Genomic DNA, 22,447 nt, shown 5'->3' on the forward strand with positions numbered 1-22,447 from the left:
GTTAAGCCCCTGTTAGTGCTTTCAGACTGGTTTGCTCTCTGATGATGCACTGTGATTGGTCAAGTCACTTCCAGGCTTTTTTTTTTATCAATAAGGAACAGGATCCCTGACTCAGCTGCATCTATTGCCAACATGGTGACATTGATTATAATTGTAGAGAAGCTCCTTAGGCCCATTTATGTCAAAAGAAACAGAAATCAATTACTGTAAAAGCCTCTTTTTACTGAGTTTTTCTTCCCACAGGTGTGGAAATGGATTACATCTTTTTTTAAATTTTTTTTTTACAGAATACGTTTGCTGTTTTTATTGTTTTTTAAAGGTAATTGAATTCACTCAAGGTTAATGTGTTTAGAAAATGGATTATGTATCTTCTCCCTATCTGTTAAGTCGTGTGTACCTGTAGGATACTACAGTCAGGTCTAATCGATCACTTAAGCCCATATTGCTGAATTGTTATATTCTCCATGAAATAAATAATAACTGTTGCTAACTAAGGGAAAGCTCTGAAGACTTGTAAAAATTTAAACAGTAATTTTCTGTGAAGTATATTACCTTTTTGCTATGTAAAGTGTTATTTGGACTGTCTGCATTTGGATGTAATCTCTATTCAGAATTGCCAACATGTGATAATTTAGGTAATAAAGGGTTAATGTTCATCATTACAATAGTACTGCAATTTAATTCACAAATGTATGTAATGTATAATGTGCACAGATTCTCAGTGATTATCTTATAAACGGGTAGGTTAATACATAATTCAACATCATATTGCACAAGGTCTCCATCCCATTTTGCTGAGTTTTCTCAATAAAGCAGAATTCTTATCTGTCTTCTCTGTTAATTGACTTATTAATTACATGAATAACCAGCCTTCTGAAAGAATCTCATTACTTACATAAGCCAGGCCAGCATTTAGCCTTGGGGTGGTCAGCAGTCAGTCAGCAGTTCTGATTGCATTCATATTAATATAAGAAGCTACTTTTTATTGTCTCTGTTTTTTAATCTAGTTTATCTTCTCATATGCTTCATACATGGAATGTTCATTTCCTCATATCTCCAGTGAAAACAATTATGAGTGAGAAATCAATCATCTTCCATGTCTTTTTTTTACAGAACACATTTAATTAAATTAGAGGTGTTCTGTTTTCAATTAGAGTTATCATGAAAGGGCGCTTCTGTTATCAGACACTGATGAGAAAATGCCTGACAGATAAGGTATCTGAGAATGGGGACTTCAATAAGGGCTATGAACTGCTGGAAGTGGCCTCTATGTGATGAAGGCCATGCCAAGAGCTGATCCTGGACCAGCATCCACCTTTTACTCCAAAACCTGCAGAGGTTTGGCTTAGGGGTGGGGATTCTAATCCAGGGTCAGCTGTTAGAGGGTGCTGGCAGTGGCTCAGAGAAATGGCTCATCAGGGTGGCCAGTGTGGTCACAGAGAGAGAGAGAGAGAGAGACCTCACCTTGCTTCTCAGCAGCCCCCCACTGTGGTGCTGGGGGGTACTACGCTCTGAGGATGGCTTGGCCTTCTCCTTGCTGTTGCTGGAGTCGTTGTCCTTGATGATGTCATACTGCCTGCAGAACAGGGCGATGACGGCTGCCGAAGACAGAGAGACACAGAGCTACCGTGAACCTCAGCCCCGTGTTCACAGCGATACGCCAATCACTCAGACCCAGTATCAGTGCCCGCCCCCCTCACTGGAGAAGAAAAATGCTTATCTCACAGTGTAGCTGGAATTGCTTGCTATGATATAGATGTTTAAAGGGAATCAAAAAATAGCTGTTGTGGGTTTTGGGACGGAAGCCATTCTCACCACCAATATGCCTGAAAACACAACATGTGTAGAATGTAGGGTATATAATATGGTCCCTGTAATATGTTAATTTCAAACAAGCTCCGATAATGTTATTTATAGCATATAATCCTTTGCAACGTCAACCAATAAAACCTATTTTATAGCTAGGTGGATATTACTGAAACATAAATTGAAAGGTGAGGTAGTTTGCTCTAGTGTATAGTCAGTGCAGTGTCAGCTATAGGAATGGCTTTATGTTGGCCATATAATCTATATAACTGGAGCTTTGCTCTAGGCCTCGTAATGAGGGTTTTTTACGGCCAGGTATCTTGTGGAGCACTGTCCTGAGTCCTGTCCTCTCCTGGCCTTTCTGTTGTAATGGAATCTGTCTATCACGAAAACAGAGTCACAGCTCTAGCCTGGCCACAGATTTTGAGATTAGGTTGGCCAAAATTGCATGTTCTTCTATTTCCCGATTTGTGTGCGTATATTCCAACAAACATCCCATCAAAGTGATCAGATAAATCAAGTCTTATTAACCTCTTATCTTTACGATAACCCAGAGAGTACAAAGACAAAAGATATGCTTTGATCAGCAAGTCTTTAGCTCTTTGATAAACAAATCTTCTGAGATATGGTCATTAAATTAACTGCACAATTTTAACTGTTTTTCATAATGTCCCCATATTTTTTTCAATTTCTTGTTGTCCATGTAAAGTATTGAAACAATAATTTAAATGATTTACACTTTTTACTTAGATTCTGAATGAGGTGTACAATGATAGTGGCTAATGACAGAAATGCAAGGCTGCTTTTAATGATTTTAATAAATAATCAATTACCAATACCCATTTCCTTCACATGATAGGCCTCTATATGTGCCTCTAGACTCTCTACACTGCTGGAAATATACAGCATGTGTTTAGATGAAAAGGCCAGGTGGGTGGGTGTGTTAGTAAAAATTAGCCCAAGTGTTTCCTGTCTTGGAACAAAATGTGACAATCTATGATCGGCAGCTAGGCAGTTTCTTATGATAATAGGGGGAAAGTGTCAATCAGATTTTGAAATTCAGATTTGAAGAGAGAGGCTGATCGTGTTCTACAGTATGTGTGTGTAGATAACATTCATGGGAGAGAGTGGAATAAACAAATGCATAAAAAGACTTGGTGATTAGGTCATTTGCTGTGTTGGTGAATCACAGATATAATAGGGAAATTAAGACTGAAATGTTTTAAATTGATAAGCATGTTTTATAGAAAGGAAAAAATAACATTACATTTATTCATTTAGCAGACGCTTTTATCCAAAGCGACGTACATAGGTTACAGTTCTTTACAATGTTATCCATTTATACAGCTGGATATTTACTGAGGCAATTGTGGGTTAAGTACCTTGCCCAAGGGTACAGCAGCAGTGTACCAGCGGGGATCGAACCGGCAACCTTTCGGTTACGAGACCTGCTCCTTAACCACTATGCTACACTGCCGCCCATCTCTAACCATATATAGCTGGACCAGACGAGTGCCAGATGTTCCCAAGACCTAATTCACTCATGCAGAGGCAGCATCGGAAATTAGTTCAGCCTGCATTTGGTTGGTGGTGGTGACAGCCTGGGATAACAGTAAATTATTTATCAATAATGATCTTGGATTCATAGTATTAGTGCAGCAGTGCAGTGTCTGGTGAATAAATGTTAAACAGTTAAGACATTTACAGACACAACAGATGTTTAAGATTGATGTTGTTCATTCTGCCACTTTGTGATCACTGTCAATCAATGTAAATGTGGCTTTGGGGTCATAAAGGGTGGGGTATGGGCTAATAAAACAGTGTTTTTTGCTCTTTCTTTGCTCCCATCAGTAGCTGTTTGCCTGCACTGACAGTTACTGCAGCTTTAATGCAAATGAAGGAGTGTCTGACAAGGAATCATTTTATAGTGCTCCTTTTCATTAAGAGAGAATCTTGCAACTAGAAGTACAGACAGCTTCATTCCAACATAAGAATCTTAGCACAGCTCTGGCTGCTTGCATTTCTATATTTATCTCATTAAACTGACTCTTGTAATGACTCTGCAAAATATTTTATGTGTTGGTGTAGTGTTGGTCATTTAACCAATTCATTGATGAAATGAGTGAGAATTTGTTAGCACATCCCAAAGGCCAGGACTGGCCATCCAGGTGTTTGACTTTGCACCTGTGATGTATAGTCATGCCCTTACCTGCCCACATAACCAGCACCACCACAATGATGATCATCTCTCCTGTCTGCAGGTGTCTGGACTTATCCAGACCCTGTACGGTCGGATCATCTGTGGAGACAGAAGAGACAGCATTACCTCTGGCCAGACTCTGGACATCAGCATTTACCCAATGATCTTCTGCCGTACAGCAGCCGTGGTACTTCCCTCAAAGCTTACAACCAATTGGAACTTGGATAGTGATTGAAGACAATTTTTTTTGTCTTGGTGTGACCTTGTTTTTTCCTGGTTTTCCATGAGGGTTTTAGTCCAAATTATGATTTCATCTAACCCCTAAGGAGGCTTGTACCACCATTATATGCATAATATACAATGCATGTATTTATAACAATATATATATAATGATTTCATATCATAATTTAAAGTACAAGGTAAATAAAGTGAATAAATCTTCACTGCAATTTCTGATCCTCTGACTGTGAATACTCTCATTTCTTCTGAAATTCATTGTTTAAGTGACAGGTATAGTCCAGAGCATATAAATGTATCTGAATTCCCAATTCACATATCTATCCTTCACAAAGGAATTTCACAGGCACATGCTCCAAGGGACTCATTTGCCTCAAAATTCACTTATAATATGCAGTTGAGAGGCGGTCATTTTTCAGCATCACAATCATTTTCCTCTTTAACCCTCACTGTGAGGAAATGCTAGGGCCCTGCCACACATTAATCTCGAATGTTAGTCATTAAACGGATTCACTTCGCCCCATCTCCTCTCTCCACCATCTCTTAACCTGCGTGGAATCGTTCCAAAGCAGCACTCTTTCCAATTGATTCTCTTTACTGAGTCACACAGAAACACGCTGGCACTGAATGCGAGGCTGTCAGCTCTTCCTGGGAGATTATAAAGATGGGTAATTTGTACCGTGCGTACAGTCTGAGACATCATTACAATTGCACAGAGCAAGCAGTATTGAGATGTGCTCTTCACTGATAAAGCCGGTTGCTAACTACCTGCTCCTGTCCATGAATATTTATCGGAGAGTCAAATTTTTTTCATTCATCCGGGAAATCGTGAAATATAAATGCGGTGAATGTCAGCTGTTTGGGGGTGGGGGGTGTGGGAGGTGTGGGGTGGAAGGGGGGGGGCATGAATATTTCAATTCATCATCATAATCAAATATGCGGTTTGATTTCCCCCCTGAAGGCACCACGAGCAGAGGCTCAAAGATAAGAGATGCCGTGAACGGCTGTGGCCATCTAATTAACAGTGTAATAGATCGTTCAAGTCTGAGGACACTGTTGACAAGCGGGCTGTCTGGCTCTGGGGGCCAGAGAATGGCTCGCTGAGGGAATGGTTTTAAAATGCTCTGGCAGGCAGAGATTTCTCTGCATTCTCTCTGTCGCTGCCCTCTCTGTCAGGTCCCATCTAGGGAAGCTGGAGGCAGGTTTCGTTTACTTAGCGGGGGCTGTTGCTCACACTTTGTGATTTGATCTTAACTTCGACGTGCAGAATCATGATAAGCGCTACAGAGTTTTGGAATGTTACGCAACATATTTATTTATTTCTTTGAGGTCATAATGTTTGAGAAACAAACATCAAAAATGGCACTTGCTTTAATTTATTAGTAAAGGTTATGTGGGTTAAATTAAATGAGTTTTTTATGATAAGAAGGGTATGCAGTCTTTGACTCTTCTTGTTATCGTGCCCTTACCAGCTTACATCACCAGCATCACCATAATGATGATGTTTGTCTGAGGTTGGATCTACTCTAGCTATACTCTGCACCCTTGGATCTGCTTAATTTCATTACTGAGTTAAGGATGAGACCCATTCGTATAATGGAAAAAAAAAGCCCAAAGCGCAATGACTCAAGCCCGTTGCTGTCACACTGAATTGAGGCCTGACTTTCAGCCTCCTATGTATATGCAGCAACATTCACACTACTCCCCTGTCATCAAACTCAAGAGAGCAAACGTAGCCTCACCCCATACAAACAAATGCAGTCTTCTCAAACAGGTCTGCACTTCCACAATATCCTGTCTCTAATTTATTGTTTTAGTCCCATTCAATTCAGGCCGCCGATAGTTACATCACAGTGATGGGGTGAAAATTCACAGGGCCCCCTGTAATGTAATGCGTGCTCTGTGCCAAACTTTGTGTGAGACTGTGAGCGATGTTGTTTTATTCATCCTGAAAGAGGAATGCTCTAAATATCACAGCACCAGGGACTGAGCAGAGGGGTGGGGACAGTCATTCCTCACTCCGTCTGACAGGGGAGACAGGGGGCCAGCGTAGCAGAGCGTTCCTATCGCCCGCTCCTGTCTATCACGCCTCCAGAATGGCCATATTTTTATTCGTGAAAATACACTTCTGCATATCATTATTTTCAAAGTGTGAATATCTGGAAACTACATCGCAGGACCCCTGCTGTTTACAGTATTATACAGTGTAACAGCCCTACAGCTCACTGAAGCCCAATAGATAGTTTCGTTAAATTTAGTTTTGCTAAAACAACAGCTTGATTCATAGTGCTCTTAAACCTACGTTTCCATCAGTAGCAGTATCTGCACTCCTTTAAGCCATTTTTAGGGTGTGCATTTTCCAAAAAGCTCTCCGGTGCTCCACAAACCCTCTATCACTCAGCTGCAGTTTCTCCAACACTTCAGACTCCAGTCTCTCCAAAGCTCCAGGCTATGGGCTTTTTGTAGTCGTCCTGACCCTTTTTTCCTACCAAAAATATCGCAGTAGGCTCATTTTCCCCACTACATTTCACCAGACAAGCCTGAAATTACTGCCATATGTCTTGACCTTTACTACAGACCCTCTATGTTACAGTCAAAATAACGAGTCCTGGGGAAAACCACAATTTCAGCTTTAATCAACCATAATATTAAGTTATTGACTTTGCACGGACAAATTATTCATGTTTAATCCTTATATGAATGCATTTTTCCACATGAGCCTGTTATCTTCATACAAGCTTTCTGGTATTTCCTAAGGGCATTACTGATAATGTGTTTTCTTTCCCTTAGAGAAGGAAAACCAGACTACTAACATCAAAGTGGTGACCTACTTTATTCAGCAAGGGAGAACATACATTTACTATATCGGAATATTTTTTGTCTGATTGTAGCAGCAAAAGAGAACTGATTGCATTGGGTTTGACTGCTTAATTAAAAAAAAAATCATGATGGATGAATTTTATATGGGCGTGCTTACTATAATTGACATTATTGTTAGGAAGTAACACAAGTCACAGAATTTTATACACTGCATTTAGTGTAATGTTAAGTGTAAAAGAAAATTAATAACAAAGGTCTTTTGTGACACTTCTAATTATTCATAAGCCTTAATGCATAGCAACTTCTCATTGTTTTGTGATGGAAAATGTAGAGGGAGAGGGATTATATTTTGACAAAATTTCATATCACACGTGTTCGATCTTATGGCATAGCACTGAGAACAATCCTTTGCATTGATTAAAAATATTACACTTTTTACCCATCTGTATGCCTTTGGGTGAGCCTCAGATCAATTCATTATGAATTAGAGCTCCTGGCTACAACAAAGGATATTTTAAAAGGCTTTATGTAACGCACGAGGCAAGATTAAAAAGCCTTTTTGGGACACCTCTATCTTACCGCTTTAGAGAGCATATAAAAGGAGGACTTGAGACGTTGCATTAAGGAGCAAGTGCTAACTTAATGGCATTGTGCTGAGGGAACTGTAACTGACTTAGCGATCACGGAGATGGGGGTTTATTGGATATTGCACAGCTGAGCCAAGAAAAGACTCTCCTAAGTGAAGAGGCTCTTCTAGTCTGTAGGGCAGGAAAACTACTTATGAGGAACTGCTTTCCATCACTGCAGTGAGAAATATTGCATCAAACTGGGTAAAATATGCCTTTAATATGTATAGGTTGGGCATAATGAACGCAAAGAATTTATGCAACAAAGTACCTGTGTTAGTTTAACTGCGGCTTGCTTTGAACTTGTCTTTGAGTTATGCATTTAAGCATGAGTTGCATTCATTTGATTCTTACACAGCACTTTTTGTTAGTTTACAGAGTCACGATGCTGTGCAAGTGTCCATTTACATGTAGTTGCTGAGCAGACACAACTTACATAGGTTTCAGTTTTTTACATGTAATCCATTTACTCAGCTGGGTATTTACTGAGGCAATTCAAGTTAAGTACCTTGCCCAAGGGTACAACAGCAGTGCCGGAGTGGGGTATTGATCTGGCAACCTTTGGGATGCAAGTCCCTCTCCTTTTCACTACACTGCTGGAATATGGGCCAAGGTTAGATACTTTAACAGTGATGGGAGAGTGAGCCCTCATGACCCCCTTAATGGGTGGACCAACCTGGTGCTGTCAATCACTGGCTTTTGTGAACCACTCAATCAGTGAGTCATAAATGACATGTGACAGCTTTTCCCATTTTGGGCTTCATGAAGCCTCATAACTGAAGTCCCAGACAAAGATTTGGGAGAAAAAATGTTCACAGAATCCCTGCACAATGAAGCAAAGACAGACAAACCTGTCCTGTCCTCAGCTATAAAAATCATGATCACCACGTCTTTTCTGTGTCAGCTGTTCACAGCATCCCTCCTCCACCCCATCTCCACCCTATTCTTTTCCCTGATTATGATGTCACACGTGGGGGGGGTCAACGACCTCGGTCCACGGCCAGGTGTGATCTGTTTGTCAGACTCCACGCCAAATGAGAAAACTGCTATAACCACATCACACACAACCTTTACGCTTTGATTGCATGGAAATGTATATTTTCTGAACTATATTTTAGGATCTAAAATTGAAATATCTAGGGAGCACTGAAAAGCAATTTGAGGTCTCTTTGTTTTACTTGGCATTCTGTGGACAGGTGTTTCACTCTCAGTTTAGTCCATTGACTAAACAACTGATTGATGTTTAGTCAATGGAAGTGAAACCAAATATTGATCTGGTGAGTCTGTGCCCAGAAGTCATAATCATTGATGACAATATGGCCAATTACAGCGTACAGATAGTGGCACTGCTATGTGTGAGCCCAGTGTGAGCAGAGTTTGAAATACTTTTATGTCGGTATGATATGACGGCCATGCCAATATTGGCTGCTCAGATGTTCTGCAACTAGTCACTCTGCTCTGCTGAAATAACGACCAGACTATCATAAAAACAGTCATGGGATTGCTATGCAATGTAAAAGTAACAAAACTCTGGCCACTGGCTGCCAGTTCATAGATGTTTCATGGCATTATGGAGCAAACAGCTCAGGGGATAAACACTTAAATACTTGTTGGCACAGTTAGTTAAAGAAATTACATATGATTCCAAATTATTGGGATGTGCAACTTAGTAGAAATGCATAATTTATGATATGAAACAAGAATTTAATAAGAAAAAAATAGCTTTGAGGCCAAACACTTAGGCACATTAAAACAATTAAAATTAGAAAGATTAGAACTGGGTAGAGAAGCAAAGAAAACACACACATACAAAAGCTACAGTGTAAAAGTGAAAAGCATGTGTGGTAGTATGAAAATATAAAGTTCACCATAGAACACTCTTGGTATTAATGATGAAGTCAGTTCATGAATCAGGCTTCTAAATTTGCTTTCTCCATGGCAACACAAACAAATACCTGTATTTGAAATTTTAGTGATGCAGTCATTTCCATGGAAACCCTTGTGCGGGTGAGGGCCTTAAACAGCTATTAATGAGGACAAAGAGCATACGCAGAAGTTTTGTGAGACAGATGCTATTAACCTTATATATAGCTACATATTATCATCATGATTTGGCTGTGACGTCTGTCTCATTTTTCTGTGGTTATTATGAGAAAGCAGCATAGATTGTACGAAGGCTCAGTGTGACATTGTCTATAGTGTTTATTTTTCCAAAAATAGTCACTGCAAGCAATAGACCTGTCATCTGTCAATAAACCATCTACAGTAAAATGTTTGCCTTAAACACCCAAGGCTGGCTAAATGATATTCCCTACATGCACACCCCAGCAATAGTTAGAGTTTGCAAACTTGGGCTTAAATTCATCATTACCATATGATGATCTGCCCTTAGTTATGAATAATAAATGTAGTACATAATAATTTTAAATTATTTATAACTTTCCCTTTGAAATTCAGCCACAACGAGTGACATTCAGTGATTAATCACAAAATTTATCTTAATATAAATATGAATTTCTATTTCAATGTGCTATTTTAGGCATTGTATACTTACTATACGCTTGCAAACAGAAAAAGTATAACTGAGCACAGGTCTCTCAGCCCAGCTGGCCTTGTCATTTTTCCTATAGCCAAGACTACATCTTCTGTAGTGCTGTGTTAAGCCTGGCCTTCAATACTCCCAGGATCTCTGTTCTCACAGCAAGTCCTTGTAAACTATTCCATGCATCAATAATTCTCTGTGTGAAAAAAAGTAATTTGCGGCATCAGTGTGACATAGATACAGATAAAATTGTGTCAGCTATTACACAAAAGTCTGTCTCTGTCTGTCTAGTATGCACACTAATTTAGTACCTCCCCTAAAGTAATCCTGCCATAAACTGTAATTGCCCTTAAAAACTTCACATTAGGTTGTTCATTTTAATTTGTCGGGAGTCTGCCTAATTTTCATTTCTGTTTAAAACTGGTCACTTCATCCGTGAATTTTATGTCACCTGTGAACATGAGGTCATTTAAGTAAATGAGGAAGAGAAGAGACCCTAACATTAATTCCCCCTCAAGACAAACCAGGCCCACATAATGGTTTCTCACTGTTAAGCTATCCTCTCATCTCAGCATGGCATGATGATCAACAGCCACGTGTACCAGTCCGCTGAAGTCATTGATTACATACAAGGACACGTTCACAGCTCTCTTTTTGAGGCTGTCAAGCGAGTCAGTCAGCAAGGCACTCGTCTTGAGTGCAGACTGAGCCTTGCAGGCTGAACTCTATGTCCCAGGCTCAAAAACAGACATGCCACCTGCCAGCATTGACCTGGAGCTCAATGGTGACAAAAAAAATTGGCTGTGTTCCACTGGGCATATGGGTGGGTGCGTGGGGCCAGGGTTTCCTCTTCTTACTGTTCTCTGGCAAAGGGGGTAACCACACAGTCAATTATGTCACACAGTCAGCCCCTGCCGTCAATTCACAACATCAATTCAAAAGTTTTAAGATCAGCTCAAAGGATACTTTTATTGACGTTTGCATGTGCTGAAAGTCCGGCTCGGCGCCAGGAGAAAATACAGAGGGGTGCAATTGCAATCCACAGGGTGCGAAAAGTCATAAATACTATGTAGACATTGGGATATGAGGAGACAATTGGGGGTGCACTGAGGTCCGTGTGGTGGTGCAATGCACCTCTAAGCACCCTCATAGCGCTGGGCCTGCTAAAAGTATCTCTGCATTTAGTATATGACTTTAATGGACTGGTGAGGGTGCAAAGTGATCTGAAAGGCAATGAGGGCCAGACAGCAAGAAAATGTTACCTGGACATTCTTGCATGTGAAAAATCCTCTAAAGTAGGCCACTCTTCTGGCAACTAGTACATCCATCAATCACTCCTGGTTCTCTTAAGTATTCCCTCTTCTTCTTGGGTAAATATCATCTGAGCCTATGGATTTATTCACCTTGTCAAAGGCATCACGTGTAATCAACGTGTCAATCAAAATGCATCATATGTAAATGTAGCATATTTGTAAACACTTCCATAGTGAAGCTTTCAAAACAAAGTGGTGAATTTCTGCAGTCTCTTTATTGCTGCAAAGCAAAGCTCTTCCTTATTTGTAATGCACCTAATCTCTCCTTTCCACCCGACTCCACTCTCTCTAATACAATATTGGAAAAAAAAAAGTTCTAAGGATTTTTCTCTGCGTCTTGAGCAGTATTCTTTTCAACTAGCCTTGGGGATTCTATTATATAGTCGTTATGTTTTCAAAAATCAGTGTGCATTTTACAATATGATAACGTATTAATCACTGAACCTTTTTATCCGGACACTTCTTAGGTCTTAGGATTGATGTATTCACCGTACCATTTCTCATTCATAGTTTCACAGCTTATAAGCCACCCAGTCTATGCTGCCTAAATTCTCCTTCTATGCTTCTGCTCATCCAGAATAATTGAAAAAAAAATGTATACACAGAACTGGAAAAGGTGGAAATGAAAATATGAAATAGGTCAAGTGCTTGTATGATGTGATCGTAGAGGCTATCTATACAGGTCACATTCTGTGGAATATTGTTTTTGTCCCTAAATGGGGAGTGTGCATTAATTAAGAAAGAGGGACAATGCTGGCTGGCTGTTTGTTCAGGGATTTTACACTACACTGCAGAGAGATACCTCACCCCTTAAAATGAAAAAATGTATTTGTCATATTTTTTTATAATATACTTTGGATTTCATAGTGAAAATGACCTTTCGTTTGAATAGAGAATATGATAATGTTCTTTATTCAATAGAGATAATGATAATGTATGAAAGTACACAGCATTTTTGTGCATATGAGGGTAGCTAGAATATTCCCATATACAGCCTTTAACACTGGGACCTGCAAGTCAGATCTGGGCAGCTAACATTTTCATCATAAACCTACACAGTGAATTTGGACACACCATCAATATTCTCATGGAAGTCCTATCAGTATTCTGTATTTCCTGAATTCATATCAGCCCAGTGTGGCTGATTCTAGTTTGAGTTGAGATGTTCCAGCAGAAGTCATCATCGTGAGATTTGAAAAGATTGAAATTTGAAAAATGGGCCTCCAGCAAATGGAAATGAAAAATCAGAGAGAATGGGAGAAGACAGCCTGTGAGGTGAGAAATAATGAAATTTTTCTGAGTTTATAAGTAGCACTGAGATTCCCTCTCAGAGAGCCCTGGAACAGCTTGGACAGAACAGCATCTGTGATTGCGTTAGCTTGCTGCGCTCTATGTTAGTCATTCCTTCACACTGCTCTCAGATTCGTATACTCTTCTCTTCCGATACTCTTCGGCAACAGTATTTCACTGCCTGTTGAGAGAGGCAATTTCGGTGTTCCATATACATTTAATAAAATTTCATTAAATCTCATTTTACAGGCTGTCATCTGTGTTTCCGTCATAGAGAAGCATTCAGTGGCTCAGTTTTCATTTTTTTCCCCCAATTATGGTCTCTTTATATTACATTGTCTTTTTCACTGGCAGATGCTCTTTCCAAGGGCAACTTACATATTCAGCATTACGTCACTTATGGCCACCTGCCCTCCAGTTGCCTCCAGTGAATCACTGTAAAGCACACCAGCAAATGTTCATAGCAGAACATTTCATGAGGGTATGTTTAATTTATTAAAGTAAAAAAAAAAAAAAGGTTTGTAGTGGAAACCATATAGTAGTACCAGACCCTGAACTCAGAGGTGCACTTTGAAGAACAACCACAAGGGTAGAGGTGTTTCCCAGAGCGCAGTTCCACTATCTTTCCGAATTCAAGCCACTCTCTCTGACCTGGCTTCGCGAATCTATACCAGAAACGATATTCTGCTGTGATGCGAAAAACAGTTTCACGCAAAGTCATACGCATTGATTACCTGCATGACCTTGAAAAGCAAGTTGGCAATCAATATGCGCTGCTACTGTCTGATGAAAGCCAGTATTGTTGAAGGACTGTAATAAATGGAAAAGGCTATATAGGTTTGCTCTCTTTTTTGTGATGAGGTGATAAAAGTATTCTCGTTCAGGGTTGCTAAAAGATGATAACAGGCTAATAAAATTATTATTATTACTATTTCAGACACGGGATCGGAAAAGAAGCCAGAGCTTATGTCTTTGCCTTAAGTACCACAGAAGGCACCATGCGCATTGAAAGCTTACCATATCACCTCGGGTGTGATTTAATTGCGTTTCATGTTGGAAGCAGGATATGGGGAGTTGACTGCAGATGGATTTATTAAAAACGCAGGATTTTTTTTTCCATCATCACAGATGTGGACGTGTGAGCGCTAATCAGACACGTTTGAATTACATTTACCATAATCGCATGCATTTAATTTAAATTTAATATGCTGACCGTTCCCTCTGATGTCTTTTTGCTGAATTAATGGCTCTGCGGAGGAAGGTTTCTGCTGAGGCATTTTCCCCATGACATACGACCTGCTTAGCTCCTACTTAGAGAGGATATACAGCATTTCCCTGCTGTGTTGACACAAGAGGAACTTGCCTAATTCTTTCTCCACTGCTGGATGACTTCTGCTTTAAGTGTATTCTCAGAATCAAATTTTCTGAGATTTAGCGCATTGGGATGCCTTACTTTTAATAAGCACATGCTGAAATTTAGTCTCCATGGTGACAGCGAGAAGCCTTCACCTTGGGCCTGCCTCTAGCGCAGCAGACTGTTTGAAAAGGATCTCACTTATCAGGGGTTCTCATTCTTTCTCTGTTGGATTCCTATCAGGTTGAAGAGAGAATTTCAGTGCTGGCTAAACTCACTACATTTCATTTTTTCCTCACATCACAGGGTTTCTCATTGTCCATTTTCATTTTGAGAGGGTTTCCATTTTTTTTTCAGATTTTTCAAGTCTCAAATTGATTACTTCAACATCTCCATTCATGCCAGAATCTTAGGGCTAGAATCGTTCATGCCGGAATGGTGAATTCAGACAGTACCCAACACAGACAGAATTTTTCTCTGAATTCCTGCTTTAATGTTCCCCTGTAAGGAAGTACCTGAAATCAAGTACTGTGTTATACAGAGGCCAGTATTGTCCATGTGATCATTCATTTTCACAATTAAAGGTACGATTGATTCGGTAGAGCCCTTGAGTATTTAAATTATTTTACAATGAAAACTGTCACATTTGAATATTTCAATAATATTTGACATTTGACAAGAATATCACCCCCTAAATGGCTAATTACATATTATTGAACTGTTCATTTAGATTGTTCATACATTTTGTATGGAACTGTTCATTTAGATTGTTTAAAAATATTCTGAATTAACACTCATGTACAATGTGCATGTTGCATGACTTCTTGGTTTGAAAATAAGACCTTAACCTGGCCATATATCTTACAGTGAAAGAAACTACCTATTCTGCAAAACTCCTCAATATTTCAAACACCCAGCACATGGCAACATAGCCATCAAATTAGTTGGAGTAATCAGCAAACCTCAGGACTGAATATAAAGTATTTTACAGCATATGTCAGGAACCTGATTAGGGCTTCCACGTCACCTAGGAAGGCATCACTCCACTTGGTACAATCTGCACTGATGCATGCAGATTCTATAAATAATGGATCAGGAATTAAAACTGTAAGAGCACAGTAAACCGGCACTATGTTTTGGGAGCTGTATTTTTGCACCCCATGCAGTTCACAAAATGTCTCAAGAGCTTTTCAGCTGCACATGGTGGTTCAGGCCACATGGCATTTCAGTAACAATAACAGTGGAACTGTTCCAGGTCCAGACTCTGTTCTCTTGATTTGCGGTTTGTCTTTAATCTTAATCTTAAAGGGTACTCCTACTGTTAGAATGCATTTTTTTCATAGCCTCCTTGCACATAAGTTTAAATAAAAAGAAATATCTTGGGATCTTGAATATTCTGCAAAACAAACAAAAAATGCTTAACTTAACAGGAAAACAAAGCTCATATCAAATCAGAGTTTGATGTTCCCTTCTACGTTTGCTAGCTGCAAAAGATCACTCCCCTGTTAGCTAATGTAATTAGCTTGAATTGCAGTTATGGTCAGCATGCAATGAGAAACTTAGTTGAAAATTAGCTGTTAAATACCACTAAATAAAGGTCAGATGGTATAGCTATGAGAACTTGGTTAAATTACCCATTAAGCTAGCTAGTTAAAACATAATAATAAAAAATAAAAATAAAGCTTTTCATAGATCACTATGTCAATTACATCATGATTTGACAGCCTCTTGCAGAAAGGGTGCTTACAGTGATAAGGTATACAGGTTTGCTAATATAGCTAGCTACAACTCATACAAGGCACACAAGGCAGGCAGCTTCTGAAAAATATATCATCAGAAAACATATCATTTAAGAAAACAAAAAAGTAACCTTCATTTAAATGTGTTTTTCAAAGATGTGGACAAACTGAATAAGGAAAGAATAATGCCTTGAGTCATAAATATATTCCACAAATAATAAATATTTTCGATCTCCATACTTTATTATTACCTTGATTGGAGCTGTTGGAAGGAAAGCGGTCTGTTTTTTTCAGGGTTCGGAAGTGGACCCTCTTGCTGGCCTGGCTCTCCCCATACAGCCCGATGGACTGGACCTGGATGATGTAATCGGTCTCCTCCTCCAGGTCCCAGAGGACGCAGGCACGGCTGGTGGTGTTCACTTCCCTGATCAGCCTCTGCATCTGACCATCCTGCCTCTGTAAGGAGAATGCACATGAGCCCAGTTCCATCAAATGATAAATCAATCAATCAATCAGTCAAACAATCAACTAACCACTGGTCAACCAACCTACCGGTGAGTTACTTAATCCATCAATCATCAATCAACCAGCCAGTTAGCCAATCGATCAAGCAATCAACTGAACAACCAACCAGTCAGTCAGTTAATGAATCAATGAATCAATCAGCCAGCCAGTGAACCAATCAATGAAACGATTAACTGACCAACTGACCAACCAATCAGTTAGTGAGTCAATCAATCAGTCAATTAATCAATTTATTCAAAATTGAACTAATATTGCACTCTTAACAAAGGAATGGCCACAGATCAGTTCACAAACTTCATTACAGACAAAGAATACAATGTAGACCTAATATAAAGTGGATGGTAACAGAGCAAGTACTGAAAGATAGCAGAAAATATCATCTGGAGACATATTTAGGGCCCTCTGTTTTTCTCAACCATGTGACCCATGGGGATTTAAACTGTTTTCCAATCATTATCCTCCAGGCACTCAAAGATCAGTAGTGTTTAAACAATTGGAACAGTCTCCTGAACGATTACACAATTAGTGGCTAACTATGATGCACTTAAAAAAAACTTAATTTGGCCCACAGGGAGGAGGAACAGATAGCCATAGAGGGAACATCAAGAATGTTTCCAACAAAGAGCATATTTTCCCACAAAACAGTGCAACAGTGTCCCTTGGGTACTCTGTGCACAGATTCAGCTCTTGTGAGTAGAGTATGGGCAAGTCAGTTCCCTAAATATCACAAACTGGTTACTGCTGTCAAAATTATTTTCAAAAACTGTCCAAGCAGGAAGGGTTGGACAATATACAGAGTTGGATAGGGCACAGAGCAGGATCCCTCTCTGCCAGTAAAACTACCCCTGGCACCATGGAAAAATTAGATAGGGCACTTGGTATTTAGCTGCAAAGCACCATTCCAAATCCATCAGTTTTCATCCCAGATTTGTGGACATGGGGAATAATGTAACACCAAACACTGGATTGGTGACAGAGCTCAAGACATCGCTGAGGGACAAAGGATTGCGGAAACAGCTCCCGTTGCAGTCCGTGGCGAGAATCTGGCAGAATTGATATGGTGGTTCGGAAGTCCTGATGTCAAAACACACACACAAGTGAACAATAAATTTGAACAGCTGACAAATTAATGTTGAGCACTGGCCCAATGAATGTGAAGCACAGACAAAACAATCACGGTGTTGGAAAACTGAAGTACATTCAAGAATACAAGTCAGGAAAAACTGAGGACTCTAGATATAATACTTACAATATGACAAAGGCTCCAGCCATGCTTTTTGTGAAGAAATGCCCTGAATTATATACTTTAAACTATTGTATATATTTTCTGTCTTTGAGGGAAGGAAATTAACAGCACAATGCCTCCTGCAGGATAAATGAGCTCAATCTGAGGAAAAAGTGGAACATTTCCCCCCAGCTGCCTAATGGAAACCGAATCTAAACTTAAGAATTAAATTGGCCTCGTCTCTTCAGTAGAATGGAAAATTAAGCTAACCTAAGTAAAATGGACCAGATGCATACAAATCACAGTAGTGTTTGTTATTAAGAGCTGAAATGGAAGAAACCAGTGATGGGTAGATCTATGCCTCTCCCTGCACTACAAAGCTACTCACTCCCTAGCCCCATTCATTTCCTCTGCTTTCCTATGTGCGTCATTCTTTGAGCACCATATTCAAAATAATGAATAATACATTGACCTGAAAACGACTTATTCAAAACAATAAGCACAAACATACAATGCTTTGAACCAGCTGCCATTTGGCTGCACGGCACGGGGCACAGCTATGAAAACAGCAGGTCATTCAGACGCACTCGGCAAATTCTTTCACATGCACAAATAGCGAGGGGTTTCATTATGATCACATAAAAGCAAGAGAAGCTGTGAAGGTGCAAATCAAAGACCTGCCCCCCCCCCACCCAAAAAAAAAATTAAATTGCATCTTACCTGCTGTGAGATAGAGAAGCCGATGATGATGTCTCCCTCTGGGACGTCCCAGGACACCGTGGCTGAGTCTGCTCTCAGGTGCATGACCGACACATTGACGGGAGCAGGGGGGCGGTCTGGGGGCGAGAGGAACACACAAAATAAAAGGGGGGGGGTTTCCATTTACAAACCAGCCATGAATGTTAGGAAGAGCTGAGCTGATGGCTAACACGCTAATTCTGCCACCTGGACACACACAGCTGCACCTCCTTTAGACCAGCTAAATCATGAAAACTTCCCCTCGTATGGGATTATCTCTGTGGAGCAATCTAAATGCACATAATTACTTGATTAATTAATTGTTAAAATTTATGAGTAGTTATTACCTCCTGTCAGTCGCCTTATATAAAGGCAATCTAACAATGAGAGGAGGGGGGGAGAAGAAGTTATTTTTAGAACGGTGGTTTCATTCTTTGTATGCGCTCAGCTCTGTCATCACAAATTTCTGCCACTCTCTGCTTCTATTAAACATGGTGTTTCTGTTCCCTTGCTCTGACTGAGTGCAACTGTTTGCTGGAGCTTCCGCAATACGCAGGGACTCCTGCCAAGAACGCTCTACCATCTGGCAGACTCAGACCCATATGTAAAACTGTCACCTGTGGTTATATACTTTCCACCATGCAGAGTTACCTGAGGACCCACAGGTCTTTTGGAATCGATCAGAATAAAATACACGCAGAAGAACAGCTATATTTCATACAAAACTTAGCATATTTATCTAATATCCTCTTGCTCAAGCTTCAGCCTCTGTGATAGAAGTATAAGTCACATGAAGAAATGCTTAAATTCATTCTTCAAATGTAAGATTAGAGGAGATTGGGAGTAGACTGAATCAAAGCCTATGTTTACTCTTCTCTTTTCCTGATCTGAGAACCTGTCCTTATCCAGCAGTTAGACATAGAAACAGAATGGCTATCCTGTAAACTAGCATGATTTAGCAGAAATAGTCATATTGAATCCTTAGGGGTGTTTAGGGGTGCATTGCACCCCCAGATGGACCTCAGTGCACCCCCAGTTGTCTCCTTATATCCCGATGTCTACATAGTATTTATGACTTTTTGTGCACCCCCGTGGATTGCAATTGCACCCCTCTGTATTTTCTCCTGGCGCTGAACCTGCTGCAAGCCAACTAAAGCCAATACATGTGCGAACACACACACACACACACACAAATGTGCACACACACTCATTAGTAGAAAAACAATGGGTGAGCAGCTCAGCAGCAGAAGCCCTTGACTGTACTGACTGCATCCAGCCAGACTCCCGTCGCAATAATTTGGGGAGGAATCAACAGGCACAGAGCAGATAAAAATGAAATAAAATGAACTCTCTTCCCCCTGTGCTCTTCTTATACAACACTGCAGCAGAAATTGGGACAAATTCACGAGCTGCGGCTGATGAAACCAGCGGGAGAAAATGGTTCTGTTCACCGATACGGCATACATACAGTATGGGTAACGACAGCAGAGACATTGGTAATTACAGCCCATCTGAAGCATCTTTGCAACATTTTCTCCACACAAAAGGACACTATCAAGACATATTTTTATATTGAAAAAGTTATGTAGAAGGCTGTAATTATTTTACATTCTTGTTTCAGTACTTTCCTTTAGTTTCTCCCCTTGCATCTGAAGGGCACCGGTGCTGTCTGTAGCTCTCTGCTAAAAGACTGGACAGGGTAAATGTGAGAGGCAGAATCAATGCTACCCGGTCAGGAAAGGGTCACGCAGAGAAAGTCCATCCATCAATATCCCTTTTCTCATTCAGCCTGTGATTACCCAGGGTTGCCGGTCAGGGTCAACTGCAGGCTCTGTTCAGCACACGGTCACGGCGATGTTCCTCAATGTCATACAGTAAAAATGTCGCTGAGATGGAGAGTGTAGCTGATATTAGCTCCTCGACCTTTTCCCCTCAATCCGTGAGGGCAGCCTAGGACGGGAAGCAGGACTGGGTTCAGCACTGGAGGGGGTGTGGTTGCGGCAGTGTAGCATAGTGGTTAAGGAGCAGGACTCCTAAGCGAAAGGTTGCCGGCTCGATTCCCCACGGGGACACTGCTGCTGTGCCCTTGGGCATGGAACTTAACCCACAGTGGCCTCAGTAAATATCCAGCTGTATAAACGAATACGATTGTAAAAACCTGTAATTGTTGTAAGTCACTCTTAGGATAGGAGTGTCTGCTAAATGCCAATAATGTAATGTACTGTAATGTAACGGTTGTGTGAGGAGAGGGGTTTGGCTGCAGGGGAGTACTGGGGGTGGTGGGGGGTGGCGGTGGTGGTGTGGTTGTGGGAGATAAGAACGTGGTTCCTGGAGAGGTGGGTGGTGTGGCAGAGAGAGAGAGAGAGAGATTGTGTCAGTGAAGTGGTGTGGCTGCGTGGAAAGGGGCCGAGGGTGACTGTGGGAGATTAGTGGGCGTGTCCTTGTGATGATGAGAGGAGCGGTTATAGGAGGGAGAGGGAGGCGAGCGTGTAATCTCTATACGTGATTGCAAGCTAAGATAGATTTAAATAGACATCGCTTGAACATTTAAAATTAAAAATTGTAGTGAATGAATATGTTAGAATGGGTAAAGTCAGATTAGATGGGCTTAGAGCAGCTAACAGTAACACTATGTCACCTATTTCAGTGTAACAGAAGCCACACGTCCGTCAGCCAGCCTGCACAGGGATACAGAAACCACCACCTAAGAGAGTGCAGCAAGGTGAAGTCATCTTCTAGAGACGCCCATGGTGAGATGTCCGTGTAAACGGAAAAAACAGGTACGCATTCTAAATCCCAGCAAATATATCTCAGCCAATGTTGCATAAGTGCACCAAAGCACGCGCTACGGGGGAACGGGGCCCACACACCACAAGGCCCGGGTTTGTGTTTCCTCTGACATTCTGCCAGCATGTCTCCCTGCAGCGGGTGCTCTTGGCATTAGCGGCACGTAGCTCTGTACCAGCTGGTGCCATAGATATAAAATCAAACTACTGTAAGTCACCCTGAATAAGTCGTCTGTCATGCAAATAAATGGCAATAGGCCCTGTGGGACACAATGTCAGGACAGATCATACCGTACAGCTCTGCTACAGTGCGGGAGCTCTGCTCCATTCACAGTCCCTGTTCAATGAGTCTTCAAAATTAAAAAAAAAAAAAAAACTGCCTCTTCCTCTTTCTCTGTCTCTATCTATCTACCTGTCTACCTATCTATATCTATATCTATACATACATATATAGGGGGACAAAACAATATTTATTTTCTCTGTCTCTGGTAATTATATATATATATATATATATATATATATATATATATATATATATACTGTGTTATTGTTCCAGAAATAAGGAATAGGGATATAGAACAGTGGAACATGCCCATGGCTGCATCTATTTCTTTGATGTTACAAATTTGTGTGTGTGTGTGTGTGTGTGTGTGTTTGGAAAAGGGGGGTCAATACCTCCTATATCATTGTAACAGGCTTGTCAGCACTTGCGTGAGTAACAGCCTCTATATAACATTACACATGGATTTCTATGGCGTCTCATCTACTATCTCTGTGATCCTATTTATGGCTATGAAATGATGCATTCACCTTGTCAGATTGACTCTTGTGTTTCTACGAGAGAGGGGTGAAAGGTCAGCACACAAAGGAGGCTGGCCACTGCTGTTTTGGCCTTGATAAAAGCACTTCTATATAAGATGTAAAATGCGAGCGCTGTCACATAGTCAATCTTATCATATATTATGGAGCTTAACCTCAAAGTTCATCAAGTGCTGCCTCCATTTTTTTCTGCATAAAACCTCTCAGTAGTAAATGCAAATGCTTTAAATTTATTAACAGTATCACAGTGGGTAAAGCTATAAACTAGAAATTATAATATCTGACAAGGAATTGTAAAAAATATGATCCAGCCAAAATGACTGTATGTACTAGCTAACCGTTTTTTGCTTTAAAATGGACCCATATCATGCATTTTGTGCCCCTATTTACTTTGCCATATTAATACACAGTTTATTCCAGGTGGTGT

The 22,447-nt window shown here is 40.4% G+C and overlaps 1 protein-coding gene across 1 annotated transcript in view; it reads right to left on the minus strand.

The window, feature by feature from the left end:
- Positions 1 to 22,447, minus strand: part of fndc4a (fibronectin type III domain containing 4a) — a 32,949-nt gene that overhangs the window by 1,749 nt on the left and 8,753 nt on the right. Inside the window, exons 2-5 of the mRNA XM_036550614.1 lie at positions 18,398 to 18,513; positions 16,179 to 16,383; positions 4,016 to 4,105; positions 1,465 to 1,598 (exon numbers count right to left, since the gene is read on the minus strand). Coding sequence (XP_036406507.1) covers positions 1,465 to 1,598; positions 4,016 to 4,105; positions 16,179 to 16,383; positions 18,398 to 18,513 — 545 coding nt within the window. The remainder of the gene's footprint in view (positions 1 to 1,464; positions 1,599 to 4,015; positions 4,106 to 16,178; positions 16,384 to 18,397; positions 18,514 to 22,447) is intronic.

This window comes from Megalops cyprinoides, chromosome 17 (assembly GCF_013368585.1).
Source record: "Megalops cyprinoides isolate fMegCyp1 chromosome 17, fMegCyp1.pri, whole genome shotgun sequence".
NCBI lineage: Eukaryota > Metazoa > Chordata > Actinopteri > Elopiformes > Megalopidae > Megalops > Megalops cyprinoides.